At 39.9% G+C, this 25,539-nt stretch overlaps 1 protein-coding gene across 2 annotated transcripts in view; it reads right to left on the bottom strand.

The window, feature by feature from the left end:
- Positions 1 to 8,582: 8,582 nt before the first annotated feature.
- The window catches only part of slc35b3 (solute carrier family 35 member B3), a 19,017-nt gene continuing 2,060 nt past the window's right edge, over positions 8,583 to 25,539 (bottom strand). For both annotated transcript variants that reach the window (XM_036125428.1, XM_036125429.1), the window contains exons 2-10: positions 23,687 to 23,923; positions 23,471 to 23,592; positions 16,838 to 16,992; positions 15,700 to 15,807; positions 14,904 to 15,001; positions 13,900 to 13,992; positions 13,579 to 13,690; positions 11,498 to 11,567; positions 8,583 to 9,653 (exon numbers count right to left, since the gene is read on the bottom strand). In XM_036125428.1, coding sequence (XP_035981321.1) covers positions 9,503 to 9,653; positions 11,498 to 11,567; positions 13,579 to 13,690; positions 13,900 to 13,992; positions 14,904 to 15,001; positions 15,700 to 15,807; positions 16,838 to 16,992; positions 23,471 to 23,592; positions 23,687 to 23,923 — 1,146 coding nt within the window. In that variant the 3' untranslated portion in view covers positions 8,583 to 9,502. The remainder of the gene's footprint in view (positions 9,654 to 11,497; positions 11,568 to 13,578; positions 13,691 to 13,899; positions 13,993 to 14,903; positions 15,002 to 15,699; positions 15,808 to 16,837; positions 16,993 to 23,470; positions 23,593 to 23,686; positions 23,924 to 25,539) is intronic.

Here is a 25,539-nt window from a genome sequence, read left to right as displayed (position 1 = left end):
CACAAGGCAAGAAAGAATTTGGGAATCCGGACAGGGCTCATATGGCACCGATGTCTGCAGGACCTAAAACTATGGGTTAGTGATTTCATGCCAAGCTATTTTCACTGTGGCAATAACATGACACCCTGGTATAGCCTTCTTTTCATCGCACTTTGGATATTAAAACTACTTACTACTTATCAGTACAGAAGCCAAGAGGGGCCAGCTTCATAAACAGATTTTCCCAACAGTATCTTGAGTTGGCCAACCCATTTTTGTTTGAATAGCTTTATACTTATGTCCTGAGATAACAAAGGCCTTAATCTCAAATTAATGGTTTGTACATTGATTTTTTTCTCACCCCTTTGGATGGAACAGCTTCACCATTTCTAACTAAATGAAAATAAAACAATGGAGCTCCTTTTTTTTTAGAATCAGTATTGTCTTTCTGGCAGCTGATTAAAAATATCCAGCAACAACGGTTAAATATGCAGGACTTCACCTTTGCTGATCATCCCCCAGTTTCATGACAGGGACAGTGAACAGGAAACTGGATACAAGACGAGATGCAATGCCCCTGGTAACAAAGATTCTCAGAGTCCTCAGAGAGCTCCTGTCTTAGCCTAAAAATTCCTAACTGGGAGACTTATCTTAAAAGTGATTCAGATTGCTGCTGAGGGTGATTCGGCAAGGCAAGTTTATTTATAAAGCACTTTTCATTGACAAGCCTATTCAAAGTGCTGAGTAAGGAAACAACAGAAAGCTTTATCTTAGTGAGGAGGTGTGGTTGTCAAGACTTGATGCAATCAACTGGGTTCCCTCAGATAGGACAATTTTATGACCAATCTGTATAATCTGACCTAATTTGTATAATCTGACTGAATTTGACCTTTGAAAGTGCCTTGAGATGACCTGTTTCATGAATTGGCGCTATATAAATAAAACTGAATTGAATTGGTTGCCCCCATTGCTATGTATGATGCTGTCTTTTAAGAGCTGTGATTGGCTGATAGTACAACAAAAACAACAATTAAACCAAACACAAAGTGATCAAAAAGAGAAGTTAACCGATTAGACTGGATTAAGGAATGTGTGACACGATGATTGGCAGATTGTCATGCAGCATTAAAATGTTTGAGCGCACCTTTACATCTTCATCATCATTTTAAATTGTTTGTCATGTTTATTCACCATCTTGGTCATTTTACTACGTCGTCAATTTTGATTTCGATGTGCACTCAGCTGTTAGCATTTTATTGTGATTGCCTGCTTATATAAAGTGGCTGTATTTGGCAAAATGCCCGACATGAAATGGAGAAAAAAAGTGGAAAAACCGCACGGAACAGCAGCATCTGTCCACACTGCTCTGGGAGGAGAATTGTGTTGGAAGGTAAATCGGTTCTTGAATCATGGTGGAAATAGGCGGACTTTGAAGCACAGATCAATGTGCCTTTTTCTCTCCTCATCTTGGTGCTTTTACGCACCAGTCTGGAAACTGAGAAGCGTGCCATGCAAGCAAACTTCATATTAACATTTAGGTTACTGACGTCATCATGTTCAACAGAGAAAATACTTTCTCATCTCTTTTACCTTGTCTGGAGTGTGTATGTATGTATATATTTTTCTGTGACTTTTTCTGTTTTATCTAAAATGTTTATTATTAAGAGCATTTTCTATAAATTATATAAAAATGTCTCTTCTTTGTACATTTCACCAATTTTTATTCATGATCATTCAATGTTTCTTCTGTTATTTATATAAAATTACATTACTAGAGCTGTGTATTTAACTCAACAGACCACTGAAACTAATTCATTTCCCCCCATTCGGGATGATAGAGTTGATCTTATCTACGAATTAATAATTGTATGATTGTTGAAGAAGTTTTTGTGCTCATTTCCTCCTCCGTTTAGGTGATGGATCAGCCAATCAGCTCTCTCTGTTTCCACCATCTTCTTAGGCTGAAGGTCCTGCTCACTACTCCATGTTTTCACTTCAGGAGCTCTCTTAAGGCCTAGGAAGCTTTGTGAATAACTTTTATCTTACCGAGGTAAAGTTTTAAGAAAAATCTGGGAAATTCCAAGATTTGTACTAAAATGACATCACTGAGAGCTACTTTTAGTCTTAGGTTTCTCTGTCAATTTCATCACTTAATCTCAAGAAAAACAAAGGTTGTTTTCTCACCCAATGTTTTCCGAAGATGAATTTGTCTATGTTTAAGGACATCTCTGTTACTACAAGAAAACAGAGTACTCCGCTCTTGAACTTGAGAAAACCCCATCAAAATGTATTATTTCATGAAAGACGGGTGTCAACTTCTCTAGCTATTTTCCTGTATGTCTCCATAACAACTCAGCAAAAAGGTAGTGACAACAATATGTTGTTATGCTTACAGTTTTTTCACTTTCGGGTGAGTTTTAGGCCAAACAAACAAACAAACAAGTCCCAAAGGTCAGGGGGTGGGTGGTTCAGCCCACACGTCACCAAAGCAAAATTACACATAAATGCATCATCATGCAAGATCATCTGACAAATTTCTATATTGAAGATAACTTGAATAAATACAAAATGGAGTTGTCAAATAATGACTTTACTAAGGGGGGAAAAAGCTATTCAAACCGACCTGACCGTTTGCCCTTGGAAGCAACAACATGAAACCCTTACAGTAACTGGAAATAAGTGATTTACATCACACTTTTTTTTTTTTGTAGAATCGTTTTAAAGCATGACTGGCCTTTTTCAGGTCATGTCAAAGCCTCTCAACCAGATTTAAGTCCAAACTTTCACAATGCCGCTCCAAAACGTTAATTGTAGTTTTCTAGCCAATCAAAGGTAGTCTTGCTGGTGTGCTTCCAATCCCCTCCTCTGCATAAACCAATTGTGTTTGGGTTTCAGGTCACAAACTGATCAGAGGGCTTTTCTCCTTCAAAGTTTTTCTGTTGGAGAGCAGAGTCCATGTTTCCATCAGTTACAACATTAACGCCATGTTTGACTGTCAGCATGTTGGTCTTATTTTGAAACGCTGTTTAGGCTTAGGCCTGATGTAAGGGAACCATCATCTTCCAAAATGTCTAGCCTTTGTCTTGTCCGTCCACAAAACATTTTCCCAAAAGTCTTGGATGCTTTTCTGAAAATGTCAGACTGATCCTTTTGCACTATTTGGCCAGCAGTGCTTTTTGCCTTGAAAGTCTTGTTGTTGCATCCATCCATCCATCCATCCATCCATCCATCCATCCATCCATCCATCCATCCATCCATTTTCAGTCATGCTTGTCCCTTGTGGGGTCGTGAGGGGTTGCTGGTGCCTATCTCTAGCATTCAATGGGCAAGAGGCGGGGTTCACCCTGGACAGGTCGCCAGTCTGTCGCAGACTTGTTGGTGCAGTGTCCTGTAATGTTTGAATGTGTCTCAGCTTTAACACGTTTGTTGAAATAATTACAGCAGCTCCAGAAATGTACCACACGCTGATGCAGTAGTTCAGCTGCGATGGACCAGGGCCACATCTATAAGTTTTAGGACAACTTGAGGAGCAGAGTTGGACACCTCTGCTCTACTGAATGTCATTTCTGCCCAGTCTCTTTGTTATTGCTGAATCATGACAACTTACATTAACATAGAAAAGTGAGTGTTGCAGTGCTTTAGTACAGTAAATGTTCTGTCTTTTTGTTTTATCCTTGACAACCAGATAACTCATAATCGGAGTCATTTTGCTAAGCATGCCACACCTTGAAGTGCTGTTAATTTTCACTGTGAATATTGTCATTTGGTATGAACTGTATACCAAATCCACCTGCCTCGTGTACATAACACCATATATAATACTCATTTATCCCAGCATTCCCATTCTCTGCACACATCACGCTGTGTACATGTGTTTGCAGGTGTGTGTGCACCTGTACATCACTTCTACCTCCGACATGTACACAGTAACATCAATGTTTGCATTGCATCCTTCGCACTCTGCCCATTGCATAATTGTCTCAATTTATCCGCTTGTTTACAGTGTGTTAATATGAGTTTCTATACTGCATACTCTGTTTGATTTTTATTACTGCATTATTGTGTTGTTGTATAACTAAGCACGTTGTGTGCATTGTACAATTCAGAGTCAAATTCCTTGCATGTCTATATATACTTGGCAAATAAAGCTGAATATGATTAGAGAAAACTACTATGTTTTCTCTATTTGAGGGTGAAAGATGTGACTGTCGTTCGCTGGAGTCCCAAAGCCTGAGTAATTTTTACATGCCGACTTGGTTTCTCAAATGTTCCCAAATTTCTTCTGGTTTAGGCATGATACATGCTTTTTGATTTTTTTTTTACCCTGCTTCATGTTGTCAGATGTTTAATTGATTTCCTGATTCTACAGGTCTGACCTGTATCAGCCCTGGGTGTGGCTGGTAAAACTGAATGGTTTATACAGTTTTACACGATGGCAGCTACACTGATTTAGTTTTATTTTTGCCTTACACTACTAGCAGTAGTCAGCCAACGGTATAGCTACTTGAAATTGAACGTTGCTTTCCAAAAATAATGTTCCATTATGTTTTCATTTGTTTTTTTTGTTTTTTCTTTACCTCAGTTTATCTTTCTCTGATACTAATATTTGCTTGATGATCTGGAACAAACAAAACATGTTTTAGAAATGATTTTCTAATTCCTATTTATGGTCTACAAAGTCCAACAACTGTATTTTCTTTAAAAGAGCCAGATGTGGCCGCATATCTCTCACCTCTTCACCTAGCTGCCCCCCACCGCACCCACTGCCGCCATAATAAATGTGCTGCCAGTTCTCCCCGCTGCGGCTGTCGGAGGTCTGACCACATATTATATGGCAACCTATCCGAAGTGGACTGCATATTATATAGCAGCCTATTTGCTGGGATGATGAGCTCCGGACTCCTCCACCATTATTTATTAGGTGAGATCACAGCAGTATGAGACCGGGTGGCCTCGGCAGGCAGGTGTGAATGCGAAGGAGGGAAGAAAAGGGAGGAGGTGAAACTGAAACAGAAAATCTAGAAGGAGAGACAAAATAAAACAAATTTACCCAAGCAAACACCCATCAATTCCTGAAATGAAAAGAGGAAAAAAATAAGTCATTTATTTAATTCTAACACAGCTTTCTGAATGGAAAAGAGCTTCCTTTGAACATTCAGCGAAGCATTTGTCATCTCACAGCCTTACTGATGACAAAGCGCTAGAAAACAGAAGGAGAAAAAAAAAATGTTTGTCTAAATAAAAAATAGCCGACTACAGTTTATGGCAAATTGCTTTGCCGCTTTGAAAAATGGCCAAAATCCTCTGTGTTCTAACAGGGGTCAGCCTGCTTTGTTAGGTGTGTTCTCCTGGTGCAAAAGACAAATGATGTACTTTGCCTTGGGTCAACTGGGCTTTCCCATCCCATAATGACCTTTCAGGGAGCTGGAAGAGAATAGGTGTTCCCATAGCGATGAAGTACGCCGCACATCAAATGTGTGCAATGGCAAACTAATGTTTTTAGTACAGCAGTATGACCTCCCAACCTCTAATGGACTGGTCCGCTGTTCATAAATCATACAAAAACAGCAGTAGAGCGGTGTACAAAAGGGGAAAAAAAAAAGGTGTGTTGCACTATTTTTCTTTTTGGTTCTTGTTTGAAATGCTGCCCTATGATAAACAAAGAAGGATCCAAAGTTGGTTTAGGTTAAGATACATACTCATATTCTTTGGAGAAGTTGTCACTTTGCTGCCAAAGAAGAAAAAAAACCTTCAACAGTCCTCAGTGTGTGTGTGTGTGTGTGTGTGTGTGCAAAGGCTCCCTGGAGGAGAGAAGATCTCTGTCAGTTTGTCATCACACACCAGCTGCCAAATTTTATGAAATACCAAATTACTAAGTAGCCCAGCGTTAGGTTTCCTGCCTGGAAGTGGAACTGTAATATCTAGGCCTCTATTAGGATCACATAGAGAAGCGCTCCCCCACTGTGCTGGCAAGCCTCTGCCATTTCTCAGCGTGGCGATGGAAATGAAGGACAAAAAGACCTCTCAAACACAAGCAAAGACTCCGATTTCAACATCATCTTCAAAGTTTTCAAGCATGCACTTTCTTCATAAAACTAAACACTTTGAGAATCTATGCAAAAAAATTGTTTTTCCTATATAGACGCCTCACGTTGGAAGTTAAACAAATCTGGCAGCACAAAGGCTTCTAAGACCCTTTTCCTATCTATTCACCCAATTTAACTGCGTAAAATCAGAGATCAGACCACAAACGCGCTCGTACCACGATTAACATAAAATAAAGGCAGCGTTTCTTAAGTGTTTAGAAGCCTCCTGTTGTTTTACAGGCATAAATCGTGCAGTTCTGGCCACATTCATTGGCACCCCTGCTAAAAAAAAAAAAAACGTGTAAAACGCACGCTTTAATTCATATATCATGTGAATTCAGTGAGGGAATCAAATCAAAATGTTTTGGATCATTATCTAGCTAAAAGACTCAATAATGAGCCATGTTCTGTTTAATTGGTCCTGCAGATTTGTCAGCAGATGTCTTGGTATTTCAATGAGTTTATGATGCTTTGGACTCTTAACAGGGCCCCTGAAAGAGAAACAGAGCCACGGCATCACATCTCCTCCACCATGCTTAACAGTAACATGATGCATTACATTGTCTTATATGCCAAACACAGTTCTTTTCACAACACCTTAATTTCTAATATATGTATACATATAAAAACACACACACACACATATATATATACATATATACAAAAATGGGAAAAAATAAGCAGCAAACATTATTTCAGAGCATCGCTGGGAGGATATTTGGAGATCTCAGTGCTCTTACACTATAGCCGCATTCTGGAGAGAATACTACTGGAAAAACATAATAAGGTACTTTAAGACTCTAGCCCGGTATTATTATAAAAAAACAACAACCCAACATTGACAGACATTGAGAGACAATGTGGTTCAGCAGAATCCAACTGTTACCACGTGTTCTGGGAGTGTCCTAAATTGACTACTTAATGGAGACATCAAACCTTAAACTTTGGTTTTGGAGATGGAGTACCATTTAATTTTGTGGCTATTTGGCATTTGTGTCTACGTTGAAACAGAAAATTGATAGGAAACTATAGCACGCCTTTCTAGAGGTGAGCAAGAAAAATATTACTAGAAAATGTCTCAATCCAACCGCCCCATAGTAGATGGTTGGTATGATACCGCCTTAGAAATATTCCCATTCTGGAACTTCTCTGTCATGGCTTCTGCTCTTGACTTTTGAAAGTTTTAATACGTTTTATTTATTTAATTGTAAGCCCCCTAGATGTACAAAGTTGATATCTTCAGTACTTGGAGTTATGGAGACATGGTGACACATCCTAGGAATATTTGCAGGGTGAGGGAAAACTAAAAGAATGCTGCTGACTGCTCCGATTGTGCGGCTTTGTAGGGTTTGAAAATGACCGCAATTTCCAAAATTGAAAAAACAAAAAAACAAAATGTGTTTTTAATATGGAATACATAATTTCATGTAAATCTAATTTTTCTAACAAATAAATAGTCTTGAGTCCCATCTGGCCAAAGCATACAGTTGCAGTGGCATCCTCCTCAGCCGTTCTGCTTGTAGGTAGAGTTTAATGGTTATGTCCCAAACCTTTTAGCTCTTTAACAGTAAGATTGAGATTTTCTAGTGTCTCATTTAGCATTCTGCTTACTTTGCTGATGGCAAAATAAATATGAAGAAATGGAACCTGCAGTCATGTCACATTTATATCCCAAGGAAACAGAAAATTGTGGATTACAAAGTGAAGTTCTTAAAAATTCAGATAAAAATAAATCATAAACTTTAAAATAAAAATGCTAGGAATTATTAGGGGTACCAACCCTATTGCCAGCATTTTTGGTACAATGCATTTCTTTCCCTCAAACAAAAAGAATGTACGCAAATGAAAAGCAGAGTTTTACATTTTTCACTGAGAGATTATGGCGGCGCATTAACAGATGAATTAATTTTAAGGCTTTTTACACATCCTCACCAGGGGGTGCCAATAAATGTGGCCGGCGCTATAAATAGGACTCTCTAAGGTAATGAATATTCAAAGCAAAAGAAAAGGATTTGGTTGAAGGGGAGTTTGCACAAAAGACAGCGGGACTGCAAATCAGCATGTAATCACATGCTGTAACAAAATTAATGCTAATGTATCACATAAAACATTTTAATCACCAGTTTAAATTGTTGAGGGGGGAGAAAAAAAAAATCTCTGGCGCAACACAAAACATATTAATTGTCTAGTCGGATCTTAAATGCATCTTCAATTTACAGACTTTAAATTAGCGAATGTGTGACTGACACCACTTTAAAAAAAGAAAAAAAAAGATGTCAGCAAATTAATGGAATAGCTCTCTCTCTCTCACACACACACAAACACACACCAAAAACCATTGCTGTTAATTTTCTGTTTAGCAGCACTATCCCTTTTTTCAGGACTCCTAATCAAACACGCCTTAGGCCACTAGATGGATAAACACACACACTAAGATTTTGGCAACATTTCAACTCCTCTCTGAAGCGCTGCAACGGGAGAGAGAAAGGGTTGGCTGACAAACCACACAAACACCAATCACGGTAATTACTAAATACATAGTTTATTGTAAAAAGAGATGTACCCTTTCATCCACAAGTTTGATTAACCAATTATGGCAGTTGACAGTGTTTCTATATAGCGGTACAAATAATGATGTGGAACTTCAAATGCTTATCACATGACCACACACTTGCTTTCGAATTTTACCCAGAAAGTATGAAAACCACTTTTAGAAAGACATTATGCAAAAACACAATTTCTGTCCGTTTCTCCTGGCACGTGCGAGGGCAAATAGGATTTTTATCAAAACGTTTCAGGGGTTTTCTTTTTTTTTTTTTTGTGTCGTACATGGTGGGCGACAATCGTTTTAGACATGACGCGCGTCAACGCGTCTATTTATTGTTTATTCCTTCCGAGAGTTCGTTTCTCTTCCAACCACTCAAGGGTTTGAGTTGATTCCAGTGCAAAACTGTGCAATTTGGTTAACTAAAGAGCTGGCTTCCCTTTAGAGAGTCTAATAAGTCCTCGCTGTTTCACTCAATGTAGGGAATGTTTCTGTGGAGCTCTAAAGCTTGCTTTACAAGACCCCACCAGGCACTGATCCCTTTAAAAAAAAAAAAAAAAAAAAAAAAAAAAACAACACATTTTCACACGTCCTTCAGTTCGCTGCCATACAGTGCTTCCAGCTAACCAGCACTGTTCTGGTATTAGATATTAACGGCATCCAGCAACTCCCTGAACCGCAGTTTAATCATGTCAGCTGCTTGTAAGGCTGATTGGAGGTCAAACCCTGTATACCCATCCTTGGTTCAGTATTGATGGTGGTGTAGCACCGTTGCTCAGGCACATGCTTCAGCTCATCCCCTGGAAAAAGAACGTGGGCCGAAGCAAGATGTGGTGCGGTCAGAAGCAGCCTGCCTGTGCACGATTTCAACCGAACTGCTAGGGAGGCCCTCCTAAACGTTTTGAGAGAGAAATCGGACTTTCTTTCTTGTCAGCAGCCAGCTCCTGACGTCCTTGACGGAGGGGAGTTTCATTTTCTCTTTGTTTTTACTGTAAACATTCAAGAAGATGCCAAAGACCACCAGGAGGCCGCCCCAGATGTACCTGTTAAAGGCGAGACAAATTGAATTGTAAAGATGCTAAGCAGTGAATTTTGACAGGATAATTTTCAATACTTTTTTTTTTTTTAAGCGCCTGCTTAAAAATGCCCCTTAATGAGGCGGGTCAGTTTTCCTTCAAGGAGCGACTGGTCAAAAATTTAAATACAGTCATTTACAACAAATTTAGGTTGTTCTTAGTGGAATGATGATACAAGAAGTAAGTTTAAATAGTTTCAACAAGACTTATATGAAGTCTTTACAATTCATACAGGGTCATAATTATATAGCCGGAATGAAATATATACATATTTAGAGAAATGTCCCTTAGTGGGTGGGGTTTGGTTTGGGTGGGACTTATGGGTCATAAATGAATCAATCAAACTTTAAAAGAAGCTGTCTGTTTTACTTTTAGTCGTCGTTTTTTTTGTCCTCTCTGATGAAAGGAAATTAGCTTGAATGTTTTATAAAAACCCAGGCACTGCTAACGCTAAAGCTCATCCTAAACTGGAAGATGGTGGACCAGAGTCACTGTTGGGGTGTTTTGCTTCCACTGAGACTGGTGCATTGCACAAAGTGGGTGAAGGTTGACGACTACCTTCTAATTCTTCAACGTCACCACAAATTGCTTAAAAATAAAATCTCTGATTTTATTACTCCAAATTCGAGTAATCCATTTTTTCTCCTCTTCATTTCACAAAAACAAATTAAAGAAATTGTTTTTAAAACTTGCTTTTATGTCAAGCATTTAATCTGGGAGTTGGCCTGAATTCATACTGTAACTAATTATAAGTTACAGTATGTGTAACTTATAAATCTGTGAAACATGATGGTAAAACAAGATGGCGGCCCTGCCATTGTAAACAATGTTTGCTGCTAGTGGTTTTACACAATGAGCTAAGAATAGGCTTCACTTCACTTGTGGAACTTCAAACTAAAAAAAAAGTAAATTTATAAATTAAAGCGTCTCATTTTATGGTTAAAAAAGTTTCCTCTTTACACTTTTTTGAAAATCTATTTTCCTAAACATATATTAAGCATTACGTGCTAGTCTCTTAACACCAAATGAGTGCGTTTGCAAAATAAAATCTCATTATTCCAAAAAAATCGTAATAAATTGTAAATTTGAATTAATCAATAAAGTTGATTTATCGCCCAGCCCTACCACAAATCAACATCTAGTTGGTTAAAACTTGGAAACAATTTGATATTCCAATAGGACAATCATCACAAACACAATGATAAAGCAGGCTGACCCTAAGCTTCTCTAATAGTCTGAGCCCAAAAGCCAAGCAGCTTAGAGGAGATCCACTACTTCTTGTTAGAAGACTTATTTTATGTGCAACTCGAATGCAACTAAGTAGTGTAATTTATCCAAATATTGGTGGGGTGAGTGCATGCAAACTCCTGACTGCTACTATATCTTCTGCTGGTGAGCCGGCAGACAGGAAGCTGCAAGAAATGCAACACTTTCCCAGTAAAGGAAGCAGAAAACCACAACATAAAGTTAGAAGAGAAAGAACTTGAAGCATGAATCTGGCCAGGTTACACACATTTTTTTTTATTAAGAGACCTAAACATGCATGTCAAAATTCATAACAAAGAAGCAGCGCCAGAGGTATGAAGAAAATGAGTCCCCTCTGACAGCACCAGAGTAGAGAAGATAGGTCAGAGAGTAAAGGGTGAAGGACAAGGATAAGGAGCTGAGGAAAAGGAGGAGTCCAATTGTGAAATGAGGGGATGAAAGTCAAGGAGGCCAAAACAAGCAAAGAAGAGATTAGTGGCAACACCGTGCGCTGCGGAGTTTAAACAAAGAAGAAGGGCCAAAAGTGAAAAGGTGACGGTACTTACTGAAAAGTGAACGGTTTGGTGAAGAACATGAAGGAAAGTACGATAGTCATGGCCTTTCTTCCAGTGGTCACTGTAAAAGAACCAACCAACAGCAGGGCTGCTTTTTATTTCTGTAGTAAATCACAAAAGGACGTAAAAAGCTCAACACTAGGGACTTTCAGACCTGACTTTCACTTGTCTATATAAGCATTTATTTATACTCAGTGAAAGTGTACAAAGCTGTGTAAAAGGAGGATTCGTGGTGTAAAAATAAGTGTAAGAGTGTAATAAATCATTTTAAACTTTTTTCACCTTTAACGTACAATTCAGAAAATCAGGACTACTGACAGGTACTGTTGTATAATCACATCCTTCCTATCCTTTCTGGAAAGGAGGTTGCAAATGGGAAATCCTACAGTGTCAGTTTTGTTTCGGGTTAATCCGATTCACTATAACTGAAGGCAGGTGTGAACACAACAATGAGGAAATTGAATCAAAATCTAATTAAGATCAAGACAGATCTCAAAGGTGTGCATGCTTCTACAGAAAAGGTCGTTGGACCTTTTGGTCTATTCTCCCCGTAAATTATTCATTTTTCAGTTGAAAAACCCATCAACATCATCATGATCTTACTTTTTAAGTCGTAAAACTGGTACTTGACCAGCTGTGTGAGTCTACGTCTGATAGCCGCTGTAATTATGTGGCTTTTTATTACCATATTTTTTGGACTATAAGATGCACCGGATTATAAGGCGCACTAAATATTCTTCCAAGTGTGTAATATCACTCCGCCTCTCCATGTACACACCTCTCTCCTGAAAGGGAGAGCTATCTGCGTCTATGTCGAGAGGACAGAGTAGTTGGACTACACTGCCCTCTTTCTAACATAAGGCCAAAGTAAATGTAACTTTTATTATGAATTAACCAGCTAGGTTTATTGTTGCTAGCACGTGCTGCAGGCGCGGACTGCCAAAAGGCTCCAACAGACTCACGATTACTGTGTGCGTACTGTGAGCTGCGTGGACTATACGCTGACTCTCCGCGGACGTTTTACCCTTCATAGTCGGGCGTACTGTTGCCTACATTTCTTGTAGCAAATTCCTACAATTCCCACACTTTCTGCCAGCAGGATGAAGCAGTGCAACGGATAGTAAAATGTTTGATTAGCTAGCTGAGCACCTAGCGCTGTTTCTGTTTCACCTGTCAGTGAGAACAGAGAGGGACTTGTGACTGCCTGCTTGGAGCAGCTCACTGTACGAGGGCGACTGTGGCTTGAGTAGTCGTCTGGCAATCAGAAGGTTGTAGGTTCGATTCCAGCTTCCCCTTGCCACATGTCGATGTGCCCCTGGGCAAGGCCAAATTGCCTACCATACACTGAGCTGCGTCTCGGTGTATGCTAGGCAATTTGTCGCCAGTGTTGACCTAATGGTTAGAGCAGCGCGCTTGCACTCAGAGAAGGATGCAAGTACCCGGTTCGATCCCCACAGCCTGTACTCTGGGTCCCTGAGCAAGACCCTTAACCCCAGACTGCTCCCCGGGCGCCGCACGTGGCAGCCCACTGCTCCCCAAGGGTGATGGGTTAAAAGCAGAGAACAGATTTTGTTGTAATGTTGGTGTCATTGGTGTCAAATATAAAACATTTTGATGTAAAGACTTCTTGCCACTGAGAAGTTGTAAAAATTTACCTTTGCGGAGTTAACTAGGCCCAAGTATGTGTTTTTTTTTTTTTACATGAATGCACTTCTAATTTCGACATTACAGTAAGGCATTCTTGTAGACAGCTGAGGGGTCCTACCAGGTAGTGACACAGTGAACCGTAATACTCCAAATATCCATTGAGCGGAGCAGCTTTGGGCTTACCAAAGTCGTACTTACACATTTTAACAGATTTATGAGCGCATTGTACCACATAAAATTGGTCAGTAAACACAATAAGTACGGTAATCCTATAGAAAATGTACCGGATTTTAAGAAAATTATAAGATTTTAGGTGCGCCTTATAGTCCGAAAAATATGGTATGTAATGAGAAAATTTGTCAATATTATATTGAGGGGGAAAAAAGCGTGACACTGTAGAACAAATATTTCCTTTTTTCTCTGACCTGTTACTGCAACCAGGGCTCCAAACAGCTTGATTAAGGCTAGCACAAAGGAGATCCCGAAATAACCCGTAAGTGAGAAGAAGAAGGCATAGCCGTAGGTCTTAACAGGATGCTGCGGGAGAGAACATTATTAGCGTATTAAAAATCAGAGGCTTTTACAGATTCCAAAAGGATAAATCTAAAGACAACCAAGACACAAACTTAGGATCTGAATAAACAAACGTGACTTTTTTGTTGGACAATACAAAAAAAAATACATTCAGTAAACATATTCAACCACATTAACAGTCGGGGATGCAGGGGATCTTCCAGGATATTCACCTCTGAGCAGAAAGCCACAGCTGGTCCCAGCCCACCCACACAGAGCAAGCCTCCCAGTATGTAGATGAAGCCGATCGAGTATGAGTACAGCACCTGTGAACACAGACGAATCAGCGCTGTCTCACTTGGAGTTAGTGTCTTCTTTCAGTTCAAAAAGTACAAACAAATGTCAGCAGGGCTACATTTCCTGTATTTATCTCTAACCTGCCAACAGCTCTAACGGTCAATAGGTAAATAGCATAACCTTTAATTTAACCACATTTCTTGCGTAGGAAAAAAAAAAAGCTAGAATAAATCATTGTTTTTAGATCAAAATTCACTAGCTTCAAAAGTGTTTGTACCCCTGTATTCAATATTGGTATAAGGCCTACTGCAAAAAGAACCGCTCCTTAGCAAGGTTGGAGCACATAAGGAGAAGGCTCTTTGACCATAACCATTTGTACAATCTGTTGTTCCATTTCTGTGGTAATGTGGTCTTATGATTTAGACCTCATTAGCCTGTCGAAAGACCCCATGGACACCTGTTTTCAGTTTAAGGGCAAACGCCAGCAAATTCTCATTCATAATGGTCTGGTATTTCAAAGAGCTCACAACGCCATGCCCTCAGACAACATCCCAGAGTTTACGAGTAACAAAGAATGGCCCGCAGCATCACAGATCCTCATGTTCATTCCTTGTTTCATCCCAAACCAACCTAAGAGTGTTTTGGCACCTTGTCTTTACCGCAGTACTTTAACAGAATCGATTAAAAGTTCCTAAAAACTCCGGTCAACACAAAAAGTGAAGTATGAATTTAAATAAATGCGGCCGTTACATTAATTTTAAAGGGATTGTTCTTGACAACCTTGCCACCGGTATTTCTGCTAAGTTTCTACACTAAATGAATAAGATTTTCTGTATGAGATAGCGCTGCAGCTTTTCACTCATCTTTTTTGTGTGCCAACAACTTTATCTGTGTGGATTATTTTCTGGTAATTAAAATAAAAAAAATATATATATATAACCATTTCAGAGTTGGAGCCGTTGTGGAGCTTCATGGCTTTCTCCTGCACATTTCCAATCACAGCGTCTGCACACAGAGCCAGTGAGATGAGCAGAACACCTGCAGGACAAGCAAAAACACATTTAGTGCAAACGTGTTCAGTCAAAGTATTAAAAACTCAATTCATACTTTATAGATAAAAAGGAGAATGAAAAACAGATCCTAACAACTGGGCCACACTTGCATATAGAGTAAAGCAAAGAATGGAACAGAAAAAAATCAATTATTTCAAATTCTTCAAAAGAAGCTGCATATTAGATTTAAATGTGATCTGTATGACACAGATTGCTACTAAAAGCTAGTATTGTTGTTCTGGCACAGTAGATTTCAACCCTGGTCGTCAGGACACACTGCCCTCCTTGTTTTCATCAAAAACTAGAGTTCTCTACATCGCCACTTTATTTAAGTCAAGTATGTGGTGGGAAGGAAACACCTAAAAACATGCAGGACAGGGGTCTCGAGGACCAGGATGGAAAACCACAGCTCTAGTGTCAACAACATGAAGACAACCTAAAGAACCCTTAAAGAAGCATTTTTGTTTTCGACCATCCAGAAGGGGACAGCTCTAGCAGCCATGGGCAGAAACCAGCTTACCTACTGTAAGTGTTGAATCGTTAATCAAAAAGCTAGTGCTGTGGAGGCAGATCTGAGGCATCGCAGCACCACTGTGTCCGCTCCATCTAGGCTAAAGCGATGGCATTCGGGGCTTTCTGTGAAAACCACTGAGGTTGTTTGCAGGTGGATGCTGGAGGAATTACCTGTCACGTTGAAGTTCGGAGCTACTTTGCTGTCAGCTAGGGTAAACCAGATGAGTCCCAGACTCATGCAGAGAGCAGCAGACACATCAGTCAAGTTATAACGTTTACCTAGACGCAAACATAAAAAAAAACAACTAATTATTCTCATTGACATTATACACAATGTGTGGTAAGACTGTTATGAAGTATAAATTAGACACTTTGAAACTATTTATAGTTTCATAAACTGGGCAAAAACACAAGTAATAAAAGTTTTTCTGTAAGTATTTCATACAGTTCAAAGTTTCTGAGGGTATGCAAAAAACAATGCAAAAAAAAAAAGAGGCATTAAAACAGGAAAGCAAGGGAGAAAAACAACAAGATGAAAACAGACTGACGGACGGGTGCCTTAAGGTTGACAAGAGGACGTAGCATCAGGTTAGCCGTGGTCGGCTTTGATTCCCCGCACTTGCCTTTGAAGGGCCTCACATCAGATGCGAGCCCAAAAACCCCTCCCATCCTTCACCCACATCCTTCTCTTCCACTCCCTTTCCTCCTCGCATTCCAAGTGAACAAATGTTTTTCGCTCTACCCCTTGAGCGACCGTGGTCCTCACATCTACTCATCGAAATGAGAAACGGGGGGAGCAGAGAGAGGAGCACTAAACTCATCTGACGTTCAGGACACAGAACCTTGAGACGGCCAGTGCTGGAACCGCCGACTGAGCTCTGATGACCGAAAACAACAGAGGTGGATGAAAAGGGTGGACTGAGAAGTTGAAAGGTGATCGACGCTTCAAACGATGCCTGTGATCACTGGAACGAGGTGGAAAGTGTCCCCCTGTTAAAGTCAACCCGTGGTTACAGTTAAACTGTTTTTATGTCAAGTAAAGGCTTTTAAAATTTTGCTATTTACTTTTATGCTTATTTATGTTCTGGTTCTTAGGATGAAAAAGCAAAAAAAAAAAAAAAAAAAAAATGCCATTAATGTGTTCTTGTCTAACATCTGATTTTCTATGATTTCATATTTTTAAAAGTCTTGTTCATCTAAAGACAAACAGGGGAAAAATTAATCCATTAAAATATTGTGTGATTTACATTGGAGCTCTTCTGTGACAGCAAATCGTACAAGATGAAAAACATCACCAAGATTAACTAACCTTGTATAAAAACTCCCCCGATCATGACTGGGATGAGTTTACAGCACTTGAAGATGACCTGGGTAGGATAGTTCAAGTAGCCTAGAGAGGTATTGGATAGTCCCATAGTTCCTACTGTTAGGAATGCAATCATCATATAGGTCTTCCCTGGTATCCTGGAGAAGAAGAATGAAAAAGACAATGAAAAAGATAAAAAAAAAAACCCCAAAAAACATGGAATTAAACAGAGACTGATTAAGAATAGAGATCGACCGATACATATTTTTTTAAGGCCAATACCGATACCGATTATTCTGACACCAGTCTGACCGATACCCGATATATGCTGCCAATTTTTTTGGGCCGATTCTTGAGGCTGATATTGTTTTTTTTCTTCTTCCATTTACATGATAAAAATGACACAATGATAAATGTTACACGAGTCTCAAAACTTGCCTTTAAGCAAGCTAATATCAAACAACTTCAGACTGCAGTTTGAAAGATAGACAGAAAAACATGTGTCACGACTCTTGTGGCGGCGCTTTGCTCGCACTTAACGAACGTGTGACAGCGAGAAAGGAGCTTCTTGAGTTCAATGAGGAGGAGGAGGAAAAGAAACGCTGACCACCACTGCAGTGTATGGACATTATTTTATATACCGTAACGTTAGATGCTGTACGTGTAGTGATACATGATACACCGTACATGTGGACACTTGACCGAGCACACGCACAGCAGGGGCAGCTTGCCAGCTGGAGATCAGATGTGGGCTTTGATACACAGAAACATTCACACGCTGCTGTTCCCTACTGCCTAACAGTAAATCAGAGACAGACTTTTGAAGGCCAGATACAGCTAAATTAGACAGTTAAAACGTACCCTTGTTGTCGCCACCCAATGTTACATTACTAGCCACTCTGCCAGGGAGTAAGTGACAATGCACGCGCTTCACGTGATCTCAAGGCATGACTGCTGAAAGTGCTAATGGATCGGTGAACGCATGCCGGCCGGCCAATGTATCAGTCAACCTCTAATTATGGCCCGAGCTATAATACCAGAGAACTTTTTCTAAACTTTTTTTTTAGGTTCCCCCCATTTAAAGAATCCTATTCTTAGGGGTCCAACAGAAAACGCTGTAATACCCATCATGCACCAGTAGAAGGCGATAAAAGTTAAAAAAAAACACAAAATTCAAAAGACAAAGAAGATTCAGACGATTCGTAAGGCTGGGCTAGTGTGCCGAATCTCCCAGCATATTTGTGGGTTGTGTTTCCTCTGACAGTGTTCAACTCATCAGCCGATACGTTATACAGTTTCCATTTGAAGATAAATGGCAACAGAAGAATCGTGCAAGATAGTATAAAAATACCCCCATTTCTGTGGTCTCTCGCCTAGAAAGCAATGGTGGACTTACAACATGTTCCACATCCAGCTCATCGGACTTGACGATATAGGTTGGATTTTAACAATATATTGGGCAAAACTAAGAATCCTTTTTTTTTTTGGTTTCGACAAATTCAAAGGATTTACTATCACAATCTGTGCTTTAAAGACTGTAATCAGTGTAGAACAATTCAGTCCATGTTTGATGAGTGATTAAATAGCATATTTAATGCTTTTAGAATCAAAGCTTGTAATGACAAACAAACTGCATCATCTTGTGTTAATTTCACCAATATAATTAAGAGTGCATCAAGCTCAAACTGTGTTTTAACAAATCTCTGTGTATAACAAGTTCTAGTTATATTAGTCAATCAGGTGGATTCGATTTTAAAACAGGAGATCATCAAATGCAGTTTGGATGGGGTTTAGTATCAGGAGGAAATTGCAAAGAAAACACTAACTTCATCATCATGGTTGTCCAGTCGTGGTACAGTCTTACTTACAGTGCTTTCAAATCATTCATATCTTGCCTATCCCTCTGTCAACATTTATTTTCTTTTACCCAACAGGCAGCATCTAAAAAACATTTTAAAGCGGAGACTTCCTTAGTGGTTATGTCCCCAGATGTCAGCCTGCCAACAAGAAGTCAATCTACTCTGTGAATGTAACAGGGCAACGACTCGAGACGCACGTCCTTTCACTTCCAAGTAGAAACACGGCCATATCTGCAGCTCATAACAGTAGCGTAGATCAATATAATCAGTATATAACAGTTTGAGAGACAAAGATTAGTCTGACCTTAAATATGGTGGTGTTTTAATAGGTGCCAAGACATACGAACGTATTACAGAACCACTGTACTGAAAGCATGTTTACAATTATTTGTTCCCTTGCCTAAAATCCCCTCTTGCATGTGGGCAGGAGGTGCAAATGCAGCAGAAAATCTTAGTTTTAATACATATCTGTTTGTGTGGATGGGGCCAATAGAGTGTTAATTCAATAACCACGTAGGTGATGCTGAAACTTGCACTTCATTGGTCACTGTTAACAAGACCAACTGAACTGCTGCCCGATACCAAGACCACTCCCTTTCCAACCATGCAACTTAATCTCCTCTCTTTCTTTAAAGAACACAAAACATATCAGAACAAACTGTAACAACTTTTCGAATTAACATGTTAGGAATATTTAACTAGTGTCCCTTTTTGTTCTTGGTCTTTCAGTCACCCTCCACCTTCACCAAGGGGCTCTCAACAGTCCAAGTGCAGACGTCCCCACTTTTGTTAAGCAGTTAGCAAGTTCGTTTTGTAGATGTCCATATTATTTCTTGAATCGTCCCCGAGTCCATCAGTTGTTTGATGATGCTGATCTGCAGCCAATCGCTTTTTTCAGTTACAGATTTTGTAGACTTGACAGCGTCAAGAAGGGAGAGGTTGTCGGTTACACAGATAATAGGCAGGATGTTGAGTGTGCCATCACCAGTGGTGAACTCTGAATAGAGTGTCGCCACAAAAACAGCACTATCAATCCCATCTGCAAGTGCTCAAGTCTCTCCAGCTAGCGTACTCTGCACCACTCCTCTGATTCCTTTTGACTGCCAACAAATGGGTGAGAATTCCCATATTCGTCCATTAGCATGATAAAATGTCCACATTGTGTACCTCCATCCTGGAGGTCTCCCATTGAGGCATCACTGAACACCACTAATTTGAGGCGTTTGTTGCCTCCCAGGTGTCGAAACTTCAGGGTAACTTCCTCAGATTTAACCTTTCTGATCAGCTTGTTTGCACAGAGCAATGTTTGAAGTGAGGCATGTTTTTGTGTTAGATGCCAGGATAGATACGTCACACATGATGTCAGGTCCGCTCTGTTTTGCTACCCACAGTATCTGTCCAATCTTTGACTTTAACATGTCCATCTCTGTCTGTTGAAGGAGCCCCCCTTTGTGGTCCTCTGGTGGGATCCATTGTAATGGGCTGTAGCTTCTGTATGTATGCATGCTATTGTACTTTTATTTCATCCTGCAGAGAGTGAACCTCCATCCCGATGTAGTTGAAGCTGTTATGTTCTTCTCGTCCAATTTGAAAAGCAGCTTTAAGTTTGGGGATGACTGCTGAAGAGAACAGTTCTGAACCACCCCATACAAAGTCATCTACATGATAGGCATGGACTTCTGTCTCCTCAGTGAAGTCATCAAGACAGTAGAAGACAGCTGGATCAACTTTTGACACAGTGCCCCCCCAAGTTCTGCATAGTCTCTTTCACCTTGTTGTAGCAGAACAATGATGCATCTGCCAAGCCATAAACACATTTCTTGGACGCCCATACAATTCCTTCGCTCTCTGATTGGTGAGGTGGACGGATATCCACATCTAGGGTTAAATCTTTAGCTTGCAAAAATGCTACTTTAATGTCCATAGAGCTCATTTGCCATTTAATTTGACATACAATTGGAAAGACAATCTTCAGGGATTCAGGGAAACATGTGGGCGAGTCCTTAAGAAGTTAATTTCTTCAAAGCCTCGTGCAACAACTCTAGCTTTGGGTACACTGCCTACCTGTGTTTTCTTAAGTGTGCACACCCACCTCGTTTATATGCATTTCTGACCCTCATCTTTCTTTTCTTCAAATATACTGTTCCTTTTCCAGTTGTCAAGTTTTGTTCGTTTGGCTTGTGAGAAAATCTCATCTTCCGTCGCTAGTATTTAATCTCTGTTGTGGTTAGTGTGTGACTTGTCATTGTCAGATGGTGAAACTTCAAGGTTGGTTACTTGTCCCATATCAGCTGATCCTGTGGATACAGGCATTTCCTCTGGATCACTGTATTCTAAGTTGTACCAGTTTCTGTTTCCCAGTGGCCTTTCCTGCTCCGCTGGTTAATTTGCCAGTGTATTTCTGACCTATTCCTCTGTCCATGTATTTAACCACCTGTCCTGCTTTCAGTTTCAGTCGTTCGCTGCCTACTGTTGAGTGTGCCAGTGGGAGATCACCCTCTCCAAGATGAATAGAATCACAGGACCCACTGTTTTCTGCAGCACCAACTGGTTCATGAGTTCTCGACACAATTTCCTCGTCTTCCTCATCAAAAGTCACTGCTGGAGTCTTAAAAAAGATTTTCATCTATTTTAATAGGATTTTCTTTTTTTTAATCTCTTCCAGTGTCTCTAGTAGCTCATTCACGCTGCTCAGCCTGGACTGGTGTACTCTGACGTAGGTTCCTCCATTTGCCTGACAAATATCACTACACCATCTTGCCCAATGACCACACCTGGTCCTTTCCACTCATGACAGTCTTTAAAATAGACGTTGTCTCCTGTTTCATATTTGTCATCAACAGGTCGCAGCTTTTTACCAAGAGCTCTTCGGATTCTCTCAGAACATTCAGCCTCAGTAAAAGCTTTTCTCATGTCATGTAATGTTACAGTGTGCTGAGTTATCCATGTACTGACATCTGTTTTTAATGCTGGGGGTCTGTCAGTGAGGTCTGAAGGCAGATTTGGGTTTTGTCCAAAAGCAAGTTGGTAGATACTGCAGCCATGTACATTGTGCATGCGGTTCTTTGCCAACAAAGCCCCTTCCAGAGCCATTTTCCAGTCACATTGGTTGTCTTTCTTTACTCTAAGTAATATTTCAGTGAGGATCTGATTGTGTCTTTCTACAAGGACTGTATCCTGCAGTAGTTTTAACTTCAATGTTAAAGTGTTCAGCCATCTCTCTGATTTCTTCATTGTTAAATTCACCTCCATTATCACTGAACAATCTGCGCGGCAGACCACAAACACTTATCTTATCCAGCAGTGAATAAAGTGCTTCACTAAACCCACTACAGGCTTATGTTTTGGTTTGATGTATCAGATGCAAGTTTCACAGTTTTTAACAGTATTCTTCTAAATTGCAATGGTCTCATCATCACCGTTACCTACGCAAGAAAGTATTTTTTCCCCCCAAATTGTCTATGTAACTTCAATAGGACTGCCTTTTTTCATTTGCTGTCATATATTTCATCTTCCTCATTTGGTGTCTCCCCTTTTTTTTGCTGGCTTTCACTTAAGTTCCTGTCATTTCTCAGGTTTGCACAATAATGTCCAGAATATGTCAGTTCAAGTTTTACAGGTTAGTCAAACATTGTTGCCTTGTCTTGAGCAATGGCCAAAAATGTGCTTGTTCTATTCAATGAAGTTTTGCTTAAAAGCATCGGTATATCTGCTGGAACCACTTTTGTTTCTATTCTGCATCGTTTCTCCTATTTTTGCCGGAATGCTAACTTTTCTTGTGGACTGTACAATTTTTCCATTACCAAAACATAAAGGTTTTGCACTCTTTTCATCTCTCATTTTTAGCATCTCTCTTTGAGGTAATCCACCTGCATAATCTGCAAGCCATTTCTCACCAAACAAAGTTCTGGTACAGGCAGTGTTGAGCACAGCTGAACGTAAAGCTTCCACCATGAAAATGTGTGTATCAGAGGGAGATCCCTTTAAAAAAAAATAATAATATTGCATTCTTAACCATCATCTTTTGATCCCTCTACATTAGTTGCCCTGAGTTTGAACTCCTGGTAAAGCAGGCGGACCCGCCCTCTCATGGCAGATAGACGTTATCACCAAAAAAAATCCTTTTGAAGGCTGATGTCATGTTAACGAAAGAGACGGTCGATCATGCGGTAAGCCCTAGCTGTTTGTCTGTAACATTTAGTCCTGTGGTGTCTAGTAGATTGAATGCTAACACTGCATATGGTAGTTCCATTTTGAACTTACGTAATTTGTTATATCACCATTGAAATTTGATAATATAATCCACCATAGAGATATCACACTGTCTGTTGATCCAATTGAACTCCGTCTAAGCTTCGTACTGTTGATCCTTTTCTTCTTTTAAAAACATCTTCCTATCTTCCTGATAGCGACAAGGTTACTGCCAGAGCTCGTTTCGTTTTGTCCAAACCTGTACCGAGTCTCCAGATTTCAATCTCATTTTTCCAACTTTCGTAAGACATCTTCTCATCGAAAGGTGGAGGAACTTTGTAATTCCCAGCTGTGGCCATCCTCTGCTACCAACGTTAATTCAATAACCACATCGGTGGTGATGAAACTTGCACTCTATTGGTCTCCATTAACAAGACCAACCGAACTGCTACCCAATAACAAGGACACTCTCTTCCCAACCTTTCCCGCATGCACATCCTCTTCTCCACCGAACACATGTGCAGTAGGTTACATGCAGCTTAACAGGAAGACTAGTCTTAAACCAAATGATGAAGTGTATGGGTACCTTCTGCGCTTGTCTTGCGTGAACTGAAGCTCGACGAGTCCAAACATGGAATAAAAGCCAAATTGCACCAGAGTGAGGTACCAGCCGAAAGGCTTGAATCCTTCCACAGAAAATATTAACTCCTGTGGGGAAGGACGAACACAGAAATGAATGCAGAATAATACCAGAACAAACAAGAACACACACACTAAAAAAGATCAACAACGAGTGAGCTACCTGCAAATATCCATAGATAAGATAAAAGACGAAGACCCCAGCCACACAGATGAAGAACTGCGTTGGGGTACTGAAGCTGCTGAGGTTGATTCCCAGAACCCTCAGCTCCTCCACAGACTTTATGTGAGGCGACATCACCTCCGTAGACGATGGAATGGAGATTGAGATGTGCTTCCGTGAACTGTTGTAACCCACCAGGCCATATTTGGCGCTCATGGTGTCCGTGGCAGCTGGAATCTGTGGGAACATAACGACACAGGAAGGTTCTGAACAGTCAGGCACAGAATAAAGCTTTAAACAGCAAGAGACTGATGTCAGAGAGGTACATCTTCGCAACGTCAGTGTAGGAAAATCTCTTTCTGTGAATTTATTGATGTGCTAAATAATACTTGAAAGTGGATATGAAAGTGTCCCTGATATTGATCTGAATGATTTAAGAACAGACATTTAAGCACAGCAAGTGGCCACCCGATCAATGCTATGCATCTGCAGTAAAGTAACACATGACGATCTGATCTACATTTGTATTGTGATTGTGCAGCAACGAACAAATGACGTTCAGGATGCAGCAGTACGGGTTTTTCTTGACTGCGACATATTTTTGTTCTCAACAGGAGTATCTGCCGGTCAGCCCATATATGCATGAGTTGATCAGGTTAGGAAACCCAGTGCAATGTTTTGATAACATGTCACTTGAAATCCTCATGTTTCTAAAGATATACACATAGAGCAAAAACCTACTCCTGCGCTCGGCAAAAGGCGGCATGTTTGCTCTGCTTTTTGATTTGAGTTACTGATAATCTAGGTCATATTTCGGTGATGTTTTACTTAAATGTCTGATCAAAAACCATTCTTCTCCTGCTGGATAAACCTCTCAGAACAGCTGTCTGAGAATATCTGAACACTGCGCAGAGCAGGTCACATGGCACAGACAAACCAGCAGCTGCAGCAGCCAATACAGTCTCTATCAAAGTCACTTTAAAAGTGCAAAAGCATTTAAATCGTTGGGGATTTAATCCAAAGTTTTTGCAAGCCGCGCACAGTGAATGCAAGTTGTACAAAGTTGCACAGCCTGCTGAGGGTGTAGCTGATATAACAATACGCACAGTACTGCAACAGGTAGCAGGAGCGGAGACATGGACTCTATTGCCAAATAGGGATGAGTGATATGAACTTAACACTATAATGTTATTTTGCTATGAATATTGCAATAAAGAAAAAAAGGACAACAAAAAGTAGTTACAATCCCATTAGAGAATATTTTTGGAAATAAAATGCATGACTGGGACTGCATGCTGATGCAGTCAGATCTCTAAACAGAACAGCTCTTATTGGGCTGGACAATATTTAAATAACAATATATAATCGATCGAAAGGAAAAATAAAAAGTGTCAATAAAAAGTTCAATGGAAGAACAGTTTTCCTTCCTTTAGCATTCTAGCCTATAATGTAGGTTAATACTACAGTCATTACATCCTTCCAACCAATCACAAACACAGACCCAGGAATGCTCCTTCACCAAGCTCCGCCCCTTCAAAGAGTTCAGAGTGCATGTGTTCTTTTCTTCTTTTTAAAAAACTTGTAGTTTTGGTATAACGTTGGTTGAATAAAGGGTAAAGTTTGAATTCAGCGTTTGTGTTCTGTATATAAAAACAAGTCATTAAGTGACAAGTAATGAAAAATGGCCAGGGCTGCACTTAAAAGATGTTTTGAATGATATGATAATTATCGATATTGTTAAGTATGATTTCTATTTTACTGACATGACTTTTTTTCTGTATCGTCCAGGCCTAAGCTCCTAATGAAAAAAAAAAAAAATTGAAAAGTGACCAAATAAGCTACTTAAAGGTATA

The sequence above is a fragment of the Fundulus heteroclitus genome, chromosome 21 (genome assembly GCF_011125445.2).
Source record: "Fundulus heteroclitus isolate FHET01 chromosome 21, MU-UCD_Fhet_4.1, whole genome shotgun sequence".
Lineage (NCBI taxonomy): Eukaryota > Metazoa > Chordata > Actinopteri > Cyprinodontiformes > Fundulidae > Fundulus > Fundulus heteroclitus.
Note: the sequence above shows the minus strand (reverse complement) of the source record. Positions and strands in the feature narration are given on the sequence as shown.